Here is a 14,410-nt window from a genome sequence, read left to right as displayed (position 1 = left end):
ATATATATATATATCTATATATCTATATATATATATATATATATATATATATATATATATATATATATATATATATATATATATATATATATATATATATATATTTCTGTAATATAAATAAATGAAAAAATAGTTAGAAGCATTGTTTCTTTATAGATAATTTAAAAAACAATGATAAAATACAATACGAAATATTGAAAAATTAGACCAGAAACTGATCAAAGCTGAAAATACAGTGATATTTCTTAACAATTGTATCTACGACAGTCTTGACCTTAATTTTATGTATACATATATATATATATATATATAGAGAGAGAGAGAGAGAGAGAGAGAGAAAGAAAGAAAGAAAGAGAGAGAAAGAAAGAGAGAGAGAGAGAATTTGCTTATGTTTTGAAGCGTTTGAATATTTGGAATAAATAAAGAAAATTCATTTACCAACTGACCTGGACATTGATGGAGGCTCCCGCCAACTGACAGCAACCAATGAAAACCCTCCTCTAACCAGGCCAACGTGGCGTACAATTTGTCATCATCAACCAATAGAATTGAATCATTATGAATAAATCTAAAAATAGAAACATTTTCTGGGATTAAGAAACGAAGATTTGGTGGTTCGTTTTGTGAAATGTTTCTCAACTCGTAGACAAATCGTTGCGAATGTTTATAAACAGAAATTTGTGGGTCCCTTACATAGGGCGTGACCGTTGAACCATTTGACGTTGTCGTAGTTGTCAGTTGTGACAGGAACTCATCGATGACGTCATCTTTCTCACTGGTAATCTTTCTTATCTCGTCAACATTTTTTAGCGTATGTTTTGTTTCGTAACGTTTATCACAATTTATTTTGCCTGTCAGTTGAGTTTGCAGGCTTTTTTTTATCAAGATAACAGTCATTTTATGTTTAACATTTACAAATTGTTGATTAAATATTATAAAAAATCACGCTAATATATTTTCAAATATACGAGCTATTTTTGTTAGAATTAATAACAAAAGAATGACTGGCAATTATGTGTAGCTAAATATAACGTCGAACCAATTTATTGCAGCTAATTGAAATTAATAGGAGGCAAAACACACAATATATTTCTCTTCATAGGCAACATTCAGCCAAAAAAAGAATAATTTAAGATGAGAGATGTTCGTTGACTCACCCCATATATCTTCATCCAGTGCTTGCGGCCTCAGAGCTCTCACCTTTAACGGCTTTCTTTGAATTTGTGATAGCAGCCTTTCGTCATTCAGTTGAGTCAATAAATTCTCAGCAGCGCTCATGCTCGCCTTATACTTACCGGCTGTGAACGATGACATTGATGTGGAGCCTTCTATCAGGTCGGCCTCAGTACTCAAGTGAGGCTCATAAGTTATCGAGAATATTCTGTTTGTGGAGTTTAATAAAGTGTAAACGGGCAGTTATAAAGTGAATGCTATTTATCGGATTTGTTGTTATTTGTTTGTTTTATTATTTCAGTAGATTAGGATATCATTATTTATCATCATTTCATTCACATTCAGAAGATTATGATATCATTACATCATCAGTTTCATCATCATCATCATCGGCAGCATTAATTTAGTGTGCTTCATTCAACCACTATTCGTGGCTATCAAACAAAAACTGTCATTCAATACCTAACAGCCAATTTCATGAACGAGTGAATTTTACATCATTAAACAAAGTGCCCGCTTGTTAGCAAACGAACAAAGAACTTGAAAGTAATTTGAATGCACACGTGCAACTAACTGGCCATCTGGCGACATTTTGGGGGAACCGAACTTTCTTACATATCGCCCTCTCTTCAAAATCAGTTTCTCTCCCTTTGCATCCATTTCACCGGAGTTTTTTAATTCAACAACTTCCTGGTCATTGTGGAGTCGAGGCTTTACATCAGATGGTGGTGAAGATTGTAATGATGATGACGTTGGAATTGAAGGAGATGATGATGATGGTGGCGATGATGATGATGATGATGGTGGTGGTGGTAAGGTTATTTTGTGCTGATGATGATCATTCACAGAGTTGTTGTTAGAATTTCGGTAGTTTAGAGAGTTGAACATCTTATTGGAACTTGAACCATCATCATCACCATCATCATCACCATCATCATCACCATCATCATTATCACCATCATCATCATCATATTTCATCAGTCCATCTCGTGCCACATCCTTGACCTCATCAAAATTATTGTTTTGCTCATCAAAGTAGACAACGTAATCAAAGTCAAATATGACGTAATCAGCCAGAGGTATCACGTGACATGCAAACGTGGAAGCGTCGTCGGGAAAGACCGGCTTAAAATTCAGTTTATACCTGCGAATTGGAAAAAAATTTACAAACATTTTAAACAGTCTTGTTAATTTGACAAAAATATAATTATTATGATGCATAATAATTTATTAGCCAATCAACAATTTATAAGTTGATGATTTTGCAGGTATGAAAGGGTGCAAGATGTCATAGGGGGCAAGGGGTGATAGGGGGCAAAACGTGATAGGGTTCATATCAACAAGACATTAGCTCAACACCAACCTCATCATAATTACGTACTTGGTTGCGAATTCTGCTCCTCTGTCATAATCATCATTAATCATCATTTCTTCATTCCATTTGGCGTATTCGTTTACTCCATTTGCAAAATTATTAACTTTTTTGTAGCCAGCGTAGTCACCACCATTGCCACCATCGCCATCATCATCATCATCATCATCATCGTAGACGTCGTCGTCATCGTAGACATCATTGTCATCGTCATCATCGCTATCCTCATCATCATAAATCTTAGTTAATGAGTTTCTAGGAGTTTCTTCCATTTCACTTCTTACTTGCGGAAATAGTTCGTTCTTCTCTCCATCATATCCATCGCCAGCATCATCATAAACATTGCAACTGCCGTATGAACATATTCTATTCCTATTGCCAAACCCAATATAGTTATCATCACTGCCTTTACCACCACCACCATCATTATCATCATAACCTGCCCGGAATACAGAAGCCATATTGCGTGGGGGGTTGCCAGCGTAAACATTGCCGGCCTGCGAACTCTTGCAAACGTCGAAGCATTTCTCGCGGGAACAACAAAACAAACCGCCTGGCAACCAGGCTGATTGAAGTTCAAGGTCAACTCCGATAGCAACGTGCGCCGTGCTTCCCGCGGTCAATGATGACGTCATGTTACGTGCGCATGACGTCACACACGCCTGACACGGATCGTTATGGTGATGATGACGGTTGTGATGATGTTGACGATCATGGTGGTGGTGGTGGTGGTGGCTTTTCGAGTTGAACCTGTCGTGAGGGTGGGGTTAGGGTTAGGATGCATGTGCGACACAAGGTCATGTGATGTGCTGTGATGTGATGTAATAAATTGTGATGCGATATAACAAGTTGTGATGTGATACAACATTACAAAGCAACTGCATGAGTTGCGTCTATATTATCGTTTCATAATACATTTTTTAGTCGTCTATAAATCTACGTAGTTTGAAATAAAGACTTCCAAGCAATTGTTATTATTGAACTTCTAATGGTCGTTACATTATTGAAAAATTGTTGTCACCGACTTGAAACCGATCAACTACTTTTATATAACAGTAAATAATTGCTGTTATCATTGGTAGCATTTTTTATCAACTCCGATAAAAAACAAACAAAATTTAATCATAAAAAGCCGTCTGAACATGCAGGATATGAGCGCAGACAGATTTTAAAAGATCACCAAACACATGTTGCCATCAGCAATACTGATCACCAAAACGGCGCTACATCTTCAGATACATCAAACTCCATGGACGGACAAGAAATAACAACACGAACAACAATACAACATCAACAACACAACAACACACCAACCAACACCAACATAAACATAAAGAAATGATGGGCGCGAAAAACATATGATCAACACGAACAACAATACAACATCAACAACACAACAACACAACAACCAACACCAACAGAAACAACAATACAAAACCAACACATCAACAACAGCAACACGAATACCACATGATTAACACAGCACAATAAAACAGACGCATATTGATAGTGCGGTCATTCTTATGGATATTATATGCTGGAGGACGGTTAGATTGATGATGGCGAACAACATGCAGGTTTATTCGTTCATGTGCCATCAGTAAATTATGTTTAACTCTCGGCATTCATCTATCGCCACACTCCCGCCTACACAACTTTCAGCAAATAACTTCCAACAACTGCCTTACTACTGTTAATATTTTCACAATCAATCTGAAATCGTTTGGTTGTTTTATTTATTGCTTATTTAGAAATTAAAAGTGAATGTGAATGAAATTCTGGCAACATTACATTTAAATCACAGGGAGCAAACACAGGGAATAAAAAATCCGCCAACAAATATTGTCCAGTAGTGTTAATATTTCTATCTATAAGGTACGTATGCATGAAACAATCCGTGGCGTTTCGTTTGAAATTGTGTCATCCATAATGTGGGGTTCGACCTGCGGAGAAATAATGAAGAGGAGTAACACGTGATGCTGATGGGGATGACGGATTCTTTCCAAGACAACTCTCAATTTATTTCCAAGGCAACCACTGTTACGTACATACATACATATACACATGTGTACAGACACACGTACACACATATATACAGACACACATTTATACATGTATACAGACACACATACACACATATCTACAGACACACATACACACCCACATATACACACAACACATGTATGTTCTGCCTGGTTTGACTCTGTACGTAATATGACAAGATAAATGTATAATCAACTTTAGTTGAAGTATGTCATAACAAAGTTTTAAAGAAACAAAAACGTAAAAAAATAAATTTTTCTACAAAATGATAAAATAATTTACACTTCTAGCCAAATTAATTTTATTAAAATGAACGAACCGTTTTATTTCAGCGATCATCGAAATTCAAACGTTCATGTGCCTACGTTTAAGAGAATGTGATTTGGAAATGTTGACAGTTTGCTGCTTCGAAGAAAAAAATGAACACATAAAAAAAGTGAAAAAAGTTCAAACAACTTCATTCTTTTGATCTTCAATAGATTGTATCGACCAGTTCACAAAGTTGTCGGTCTATCAACATAAAATTGAAATCATACTTTTCAAAACTTCTATCAAATGCAACTGGCTCGATTTTCGCAGTAATAAAGACAGAACCGAAGTAAACACACAAAATAATCACAGCTCGCATGTGTATATACAAACAAACTTATATGTTTACAGAGAGAAAGAAAAGACAGATAGAGAGAGAGAGAGAGAGAGAGAGAGAGAGAGAGAGAGAGAGATAGAGAGAGAGAAAGAGAGAGAGAGAGAGGAGAGACAAACACACAAGCAACAGTGCAAAATCATTGACAGAAACATCTAGCTTAAATAAGAATATCCTGGTCTCAACATTTTGTCTATCGTTAGTAAGTTCCTTATTAGAATGAGATTTCCATTTTGCCGACTGAATCCAATGAAAAAGTAACTCTAAAAATGAATGTCGGTAACAAAATGGAGACGCGTACCACCACAGCCACAAGAATGGAATAATTTACGAGTGAGCATATCTTCCTTCTGTCAGCCGAGGTTGAAGCCATTGTTTTGTTTATTTTATTTGTTTTTTTTTCGTTTATTTGTTCTTTTCATTGCTCTAATTTATTTTATTTGTTAATTTGTGTCATTTAATTAGGTTGTATTATTTTATTAATTATGTTATTTGATTCAATTTAATGAATAGTTTGCTTTGTCTCAGTGCAATGTTCTACTTCACACGCGCAAAAGCGAGCATCGAATCCCAAATGAGCAACGCTTGCTTATCACGCCTACATGGTTGGTCGTGTAAATGTTTGATCTGATTATTTTATTGATCCCCTTTGTCAGGGTTTGTTTTGTTTATCATATTTTCTTTTGTATCACATCAGGTGTGGATTAATCTTCAACTTTAAAATTAAATGAAAACACCTCACTAGACTGAAATATGGCACGTCTGGATAACTATAATTTATAGTTAGTTACTCTTAGACCATGGTCTGTTACAATCTCAATTTTTGCAGGCAATTACAAAACTTGAATCAAAATAAATCATTCAACAACTGCTTTCTAAAAAGCAACTCACTCGCAAGCAGAGTATACATCCAAAAAATTTCAGAAATAATCGAGACTCACACTTAAAATAATTTTGCTGTCAGAGGATTATAATTGTTACAAACTGACAATTATTTTCAATTTCGAAGAGAGCTAAATGTGAAAAATATAAAATTGAAATCAACCAAATTCTATTTTTCTCTCTAATTTGACTGTCTGAAATATTTGATAAGTAAATAATAGAGTAAATTAATAGGTAGATTGATATGAAAGTAACTGATAGGTTGATAGCAAAGTGAGTTATATTTAGGAATAGGTTATTAAAGATAGTCAATCAAATTATTTCAAATCACTGTCTTTGAGAATAATTCTTCTTCTTCGTTGAGATGTTTATTTGATGCTAATGAATGGCAGCTGACACGAGCGTGTATAATAGAGAATTAATTAAAGATATTGAATAAGTAGAGATGGCAGTTGAAAATTGAAGTTGAAGGCAGATAATAAATAAATTGTGTAGTGGTTGTGGGGTTGGTGTTGGAATGAGTTCTGTCAAAAATGTTACTGAAACCAGAGCGTGGTAAAAGATAATAATATGAAATCCTGTTATCAGTGTAAGAATTATAGAATTATAGTGGTAAAAATGCTATATATTTATTTATAGTGTGTGTGTGTGTGTTTGTGTGTGTGTGTGTGTGTGTGTGTACGAGTGTGTGTGAACGGGTGTGTGTGTGTGTTGGTGTAAACCCTCAAGTCGACATTCCAGCAATGAAACTGTTGACGTAATGACGTTTAATGATAGCGATGTACAATGCATAACAATGCTAAAACCACATCAATCACATGGAGATAAACAAGCTAACATTAACATTAAACATCGGAACGTACACAATGCAGAATCTGGAAAAATGGAATATTAAATAATAATGCTATAGAAATTTATCACCATGGAACATAACATTTCCCCATACAGTGGAGTTTAAAAATACGAAATTCACATCAACATGGCGTTAAGCGGGCTCCCAACATCAGACACCAAACAACAACGCAACTTCTGTGCAGCGAGTTAACACAACCCAACAACATAAACACGACTTGGAAATGAGAGCACCATTCATTCCATTTTAAATACAATAACAATAAAAATGACAATCTTTCATATTCTTCTCAAATTTAATATAAAAAAAAACAAATTAATTAAAAGATGGCCGGAGGATTGTGATCGAGTTTACTGAGGAGCTCATCCAGAAAGCACAGTTGCTTAAACACTTGTAGTCAATGATCCAGAGTATTATAAAAATAATAATATAAGTTAGATGCACATTTAAGTTGAAAAAACACATAAATTATAACGTGATAAATAAGTACAATATATCCTATAACAAGAAAGTTGCTAGCAGGTAGCAACAAATTGAAATACTGATCAGTCAACGAAGGCATGGTTGTTTTGTAAGCACCACAACAAAATTTGTAGGACGCCAATGATAAAGCCACTCACCAGCCAGGCAAAACGATATTTTGTTGTTCTCAATTTATGCCACAAATTCAACTTACATTTACAATCAAAACATTCTTATCGCTTCGTCATAACTATCATTTTCATCCGTAAAACATTCTATTTTAGCAATCGTTTCACCACCATCGTCATCCTCTCTAGATTTATCATCACCATTATTATCATTATCAGTACCGTCTTCGTTATTGTCATCATCATCATTATCATCATTGTCGCAGTAGTATCGCTATCATCGTCACCATCTCCATCATCATCAGCACTGCTCTTGTTATTATCATATTCATTGTCGTTTGTGCCAAGGTTGCAGTCGTTAAACTCGTCGTCGTCGTCATCATCATCTTAATCGCCATCATTATCATAATAATCATCATCTTTGTCCTCGTAATCATCATCATCACCATCACCATCATCATTATCATAATCGTCGTTGTCGTCGTTGTTGTTGATATGTTTATCATCTTCACTATCATCATCATCGTCATCATCATCATCATTACCATCATCACCACCACCATCATCATCACCACTATTGTCATTATCATCATTATCGTGTATCATGGTCAATTTAAAATTTATTAACCGACTTTTCATCAAAGTGCTTCAACTCCGCGCTGGTCAATCCCAGTAGAGAGGTCAATTTGTTAGGCCGACCGCACAGGAAGCTCCTATCCGTTTCATCCTGTTCTTTATTCCAAGACATCTGGCGGGAAATTTTTGAAATTTTATTTTGATCGTAACCTTTTGTTGTGCCTGTGCGAGCGAGTGACGTGATGTGGCTGCTGTTGTTGTTAGTGGTGGTGGATGGTGGTGGTGGTGATGGTGGTGGGGCTGTTGTGGTTGACGCGTTTATATGCCGCTATCACTTTCTTGTTTTTGACGTGTAGGTGTTTGTCTGTTGATAAGTGTGTTTGTGTGTGTGTTTGTTTGTGTGTGTTGAGTGATGATAACAGCCTATATATTCTGCAGCTTTTGCATAGTGTTGTTGATTATAGTTGTTAATGTAATGTTTGTTATTGCTGTCAGGTTTGTTGTGATAGTTTTGTTGTATGCGATGTTTTTGGAATAGTTTAGTTGTGTGAATTGTTGTTGGGATAGTTTAGTTGTGTGAAATGTTGTTGTTTTTGTAGCTAGTACTTTTATATTGTTAGAATTGATGGTTCATTTTCGCTAGGGTTGTTTGCGATACAACGATGCTATTAATGATACAGCCATCAATGTTTTTGTTGTTGCTGTTGAATAATGCGCCGATGTCATTCCAACTTGTCGTTATTATATTAATATTCTCTCAGCAATATTATTTTGAAAATTATTTAGAAATAAAGTTTAATTCAAGTCTCTTTTTTTTCAAAATGGCTTATATTTTTAATTTTTGTAGTCGCGGCCTTTGAATGTTCAATAGGCCCTCACAGATGAACGATCAAATTTTTTCCAATTCAACGAACAGTTTTAATTCCTCTGGAAAAGTTTTTTCAGAACTTGAGAACTTTCATTTTTCTCAGTTTGCATTTTAACCGATACACCGGTTCTAATTATCTTTCAAATTTTTTTAAATAATAATTGGCATTGAAGATTTTAAATTTCTTAAAACGTGTGGCATAAGTAATATTATTATTATTATTACTATTATTATTATTTTTATTACTGTTATCATTATTATTAGTAGTAGTAGCAGTAGTAGTAGTAGTTGTTGTTTTAGTAGTAGCAGTTATATTATTATTATTATTATTATTATTATTATTATTATTATTATTATTATTATTAGTAGTAGTAGTAGTAGTAGTAGTAGTAGTAGTAGTAGTAGTAGTAGTTTATGTTGTTGTTGTTGTAGTAGCAGTAGTAGTAAAAATTGTATTCTTTTCATAGAAAAAAATATATTTGTTATAATTAATCAATTTGAAATTCAGTAATCAGTTTAAACTTTCACATTAGATGAATTTTTTTTTCAAATAGATATTGTAATCTGTTTCCAAAATCTTTAACACATATCACCGACTCTCACGTTTTGTTTCTTAAGTTTTGAATATAACTAGCTACAAATTTTAAAGTTTAAGATGAAGGTAAGGGCAGTGGAGGATTTAGTAGGCCAGGAAAGCCATAGTAGTTTTTGGCTTCCAGTCAAACTTTAACATTTTAAAATTTTTGCCCCACCTTCAACATGTTTTAAATTTTCTCTTGGGTACGAGTCTTTGAAACGTGTTTTTTGAATAAAACTTCAAATATATTTTTATATAAACTATCAGAAATGGGTGAAGTATTAATAAAGTGTTACTTTTTATTACTGTAAAGTTTTCAGATTAAAATAAACGTTTAATAAAAGTAATAATTTTGCTATGCATTAAAAAGTATTAAATTTGTTTAATTTTTCTAAAAAGTACTTCAAAAATTTGAACTCTGTTCGTTTGTAGTGAAATGTTGAAAATTTTTAAATCTTCAAAATCGTTTTTTTCGGCAAAACAGAAATTCTCACATTCGTTGACCTTTCGATACTGTGGTAATATTGAGATTAGTTGTAGTAGCAGCAGTAAGAGTAGTAGAAATAGTAGCAGTATAGTAGTACTAGTGGTAGTAGCAGTAGCAGTAACAGTAGCAGCAGAAGTAGTAGTAGCGACAGTAGTAACAGTAGTAGCAGAAGTAGTAGTGATGGTGGTGGTAATAGTACTAGTTGTGATAGCAATATCAGTAGTATTAAACTCGTAGAAGTATTCACAGATGTAGTAGTAGTAGTAGTAGTAGTAGTAGTAGTAGTAGTATTAGTAAAGTCAGTGTAGTTGCAGTTGTAGCAAAATAGGTGAAACTATCTAAGGTAAGAATAGTAGCAATATACTTTTGAGAGATATTTTCTAAATCAAGAGACGAGTTGTGTGTTGAATAGTAAGGGAGGCGCTCACATTAACGCAGTGTCATCATGATAAATATATCAAAGGGGTTTATGAAACTGCAGTGCAACGTTAAGTTGCTCGCGCGGTGAAGATGTTGATGCCGAAAATATGCTAAGCTGTGTTTGTTGCTGGCTGTTCTTTGATTGATGGATGTTTGCGCTCAATTTTTCTACATTGATTTTTTGCAAACATACTTTTGGCGTTTTGTATGTAGAAAAAAAAAATTTGAGATGTATGTTTGAGTGTGTGCAGGGAGTTTTCTTTTCGTATTAAAAAATTTTTAGATTCTGGTAACTTGAGTTTTGCAGTAATTTTTACATAAATGAAATTTTTTTATTTACTTAGTAGAAGATTTTTCAGAAAACTAAAGCCACAAAAAATTATTGAAGGTCTAATTTAGGTTATTAATTTTAATTTAAAAACTTTAAACTTTTTTTAACGGTTCATCCCATCTCTCGAAAATTAAATTTAATTAAAATAAAATAAAATTTTGAAATAATGGTTCGATTTCGTTTTTTTAGATTTTTTTGGTTAAGTCCCATTTTTATTTCAATAATTTTTTATTTAATTTGAATAAGAATTACAAGTTCAAACTGAAAAATTGACAATTTAAATTCATGTGAATTTTTATATTGAACATATTATTCATATAATATTTTGTTATATGTATTGATGGATATTTGAATTTAATTTAACTTGACGATTGATAATGTTCAAACAAATTATCCTCATTTTCGTGAATGGAGTTGACCCACCAGAGCTGCATTATTGACAAAATACTGATTCAATATTTTATCTTAAAATGCGAATATTTATTGGTCTTCACATTAGCATTGATATTTGCAATACAACTTTATTGAAATTTAAAAATAATTAAATGTTTCACTACATTTCATACTATGAAAAATAATAACAATTAACTAAACCTAAAAAACAAATATGAAAAAAATGTGGTCAAATTCAGCGTGAAGACCAGGGCATCAAAATGGCAAGATTGTTCAGATCGACCAGCTCTGCGACAACTAAGACATCACTGAAACATCACCACTTACCCGCAAACACCGTCAACAAAGTCAACGTTAAAATGCGAAAATTTAGAATTTTATCGCGAAAGTCCATGAAGAACAACAACAGCAGCAGCAGATGCAGCAGCACAAGTCCAGAAAGAACTGCAATAAACAACAACAAAAAAGTGACTATGCCAGCGTTAACAAAAGAGTGAGAAAGCCCGCTGGATGCGCATTACGAAGACTAACGAACCCACGGTATATTATCATTTTAATAAAATATATTGAATTAATAGAACGGAGCGAAATAAAAATAATTCAAATTTATGCCTCCCAATCGCAACACGCGAACTGAAGATATTAAAAGCGTAAATTAAAAACTTCACTGAGCCCGTCTTATTAGCATACAAGCAGATAAACAAGCATTTGCGAATGTACTTTAATATTTATAAGCGCCTACCTTCAGCCTCTTATGACCTTATGTGCAAACAAATAAATTTTCTGGCACGCACGCACGCACGCACACACGCACACACGCTTGTGTTTGCGCATCGCCACGCCTAGGTATGTACCTATCATCATGTGCCAGTGGTTCGGATGTTGTTGGCTCGTTAAAAGTACAAGCCTCTCTATTTGAAACATTATGCACATAATTTGATTTGTAAGACGGAACATAACCGAGGTCAATTCTTAGTAGTAATAAAATTATTTTAACTTTATAAAAATTGATGGCAGTTTGAAAATATTTTGAAGCAATTTTAACTTGGAATTATAATAGTTAACAGCCATCATTGATATCGTACAGTATTTTTTGTTTATGTGAAACAGTTTGTATGAAATTTTTTAATTTTAAGTCCTGCGTTGGGTCTACACAAAAAACGATGTGTTAACGAAAAAACAAACGATCCACACGTGGCGATGAGTCAGAAGTTTGTTGTTTGTTGAAGTTTGAAGGAGCTTCTACAATGTTCTTAGGTGCAAGATTCATTGAAAAACAAAATGGAACAACAAATTTTATAAAACAAATAAATTTTTCTGATTCAGGCTCTGGGCAAATGCCAGCTATCCGCTGTATACAACATCTTTCTTATAGCTCGTTAAACAATCAATTGCTAAAAAAATTTCGTCTGCTTTAACTAACTTTTTGTCAAACCGCTGTCATAATTTTTTTGATGAATTACAAAACAATTATTTTAACATTGTAGTGATATAAATATAACTCATTCTAATCACACACATCATCATTCCAGCTAATAATATTGTTAACTATTAAACTCCAGTAAAGACCTTCAAAACCACCATCATCATCACACTTACCATCACCGTCACCATCACTCTCTGTTATCACCATCATTATCATTGTCATCATCATCATCACCACCATTCCAACCAACACAAGGGCACACCACACTCACATGACCCGGCAACACCTCGCCCTCCACGTGGTACATCAAAGGAACTGGGTGGCTGCAGAAGTTTTTCAGGATCTCCTCGACAACATCAGCACTTCCGGATGTCTTGCTGCTGGATTTTAAATATTCATTATCGTGACTGGTGGTGTGGTTCACTGAGGTGTAAAGGGGTGACAAGTTGAGTTGGTTGATTGTCACTTCAATCCTTAAGTTCTGTCCTGTTGGCGGTTCGCGTAAAAAATCAATCAGTCAATCAGTTATTAAACCAGCTGAATATTTTTTAAAGTTTATGCAATCATTTAGTAGAAATTGGTATGAAATTCGTAATTGCATCAATAAAGTTTTATTGCTCTTCAAAATTTAATGTCGGTAGATATTTATGCTTGTTTGTGTGTGTGTACGTGCAAGTGTCTGTGGTGGTTTGGTCTTCTATGAGTGTGTGTGTGTGTTGTGTATGTGTGCAGTGTTGTATACATTGTGTGTGTCCTAAAATTCAATGTAATGTACGGAACTTCACTGAATGCTTCACGTCCCACTTAACTTCCATATTAGTAATAATAATGCTTGTGCAGAAATAAATTGGAGCATTCCAAAATTGTTATACATAAATATGCACTAAAAGTTCTCCTGGATGAAAGTATGCGTCAGTCAGCCCCTTCTACACACAGCCCCTACACACACACACGCATCGACGTACGTACTTGCACTAAATAAATTCAAATTTATTATCAGTAACACACACATACACAGGCGCACCCAGAAATATAGATATCTACAACTACATCTACACATAAACACACACATATATAAACGTAGAAATCTACATCTAAAAACACACATAAACCCACTCACACGTACACACGCGCAAACACAAGTAAACATGTTGTGCGTGAGTCATTTCATGCATGCCTGGCGCTAATAAAGTTGCAAAGATGGAGAATATTTCATTAATGGCTCATTTTGATTGAAATGGCTTCTCCGTCTTTTTTTTTTCTTATCAATTACATCAAACGGTATTATTAATTTGCAGCAAGTTTATCAATTTTAATGGCTTACATTACATCCTACCACAGAAACATTACTTACCGGCTGAAGGTGAAACTTGTTTGGAAGAACAAAGCTCACGTTGAATGGTCCTTGCGACCATGAGCAACATGCTGCTATCTATCAAACTCATTTGTTTCGTAAAAACTCATGTGTTTCGTTATCATACCATGCCACCACATATTTTTAATGTGCTGTTTGCCTCAAACATGTAGTGTTGGTTGATGTTCGTTCTACACATAGATCCATTTTTATCGATTTAATTAGAACAACAAATTTTGAAATTATTAGTAACAGAGAAAAAAAGAAAAAAAAACATTATTATCTATAACCTGCCAGGAAAAAATAATCTTAAAGTTATTGTCAGTAATCTTTTAAAAGAAGTTACTGGTACATATTGGAGTTCGATTAATTTGAGGTGTCCTGATTATATGGAAAAGTTGAAAAGTTAATGCGATCATTGT

General features: G+C 34.0%; 2 protein-coding genes across 2 annotated transcripts; both read right to left on the bottom strand.

Moving 5' to 3' along the window:
- Nucleotides 1-202: 202 nt before the first annotated feature.
- Nucleotides 203-3,346, bottom strand: HELRODRAFT_160373 (hypothetical protein; the record flags this gene model as incomplete). Its single annotated transcript, XM_009017335.1, has 8 exons — nucleotides 203-274; nucleotides 447-500; nucleotides 583-851; nucleotides 1,158-1,381; nucleotides 1,748-1,863; nucleotides 2,179-2,317; nucleotides 2,537-3,207; nucleotides 3,296-3,346. The coding sequence occupies 8 exons, from the start codon at nucleotides 3,344-3,346 to the stop codon at nucleotides 203-205; spliced, it is 1,596 nt and encodes a 531-aa protein (XP_009015583.1).
- Nucleotides 3,347-12,552: 9,206 nt separating this feature from the next.
- On the bottom strand, nucleotides 12,553-14,079 carry HELRODRAFT_160372 (hypothetical protein; the record flags this gene model as incomplete). Its single annotated transcript, XM_009017334.1, has 3 exons — nucleotides 12,553-12,645; nucleotides 12,906-13,120; nucleotides 13,989-14,079. 3 exons carry the CDS (start codon nucleotides 14,077-14,079, stop codon nucleotides 12,553-12,555), a joined length of 399 nt encoding a protein of 132 aa, XP_009015582.1.
- Between the last annotated feature and the right edge of the window lie 331 nt (nucleotides 14,080-14,410).

The sequence above is a fragment of the Helobdella robusta genome (assembly GCF_000326865.2).
Source record: "Helobdella robusta unplaced genomic scaffold HELROscaffold_2, whole genome shotgun sequence".
Taxonomy (NCBI): Eukaryota; Metazoa; Annelida; class Clitellata; order Rhynchobdellida; family Glossiphoniidae; genus Helobdella; species Helobdella robusta.
The sequence above is the reverse complement of the archived record's forward strand: the minus strand, read 5'-3'. Positions and strand labels throughout refer to the sequence as shown.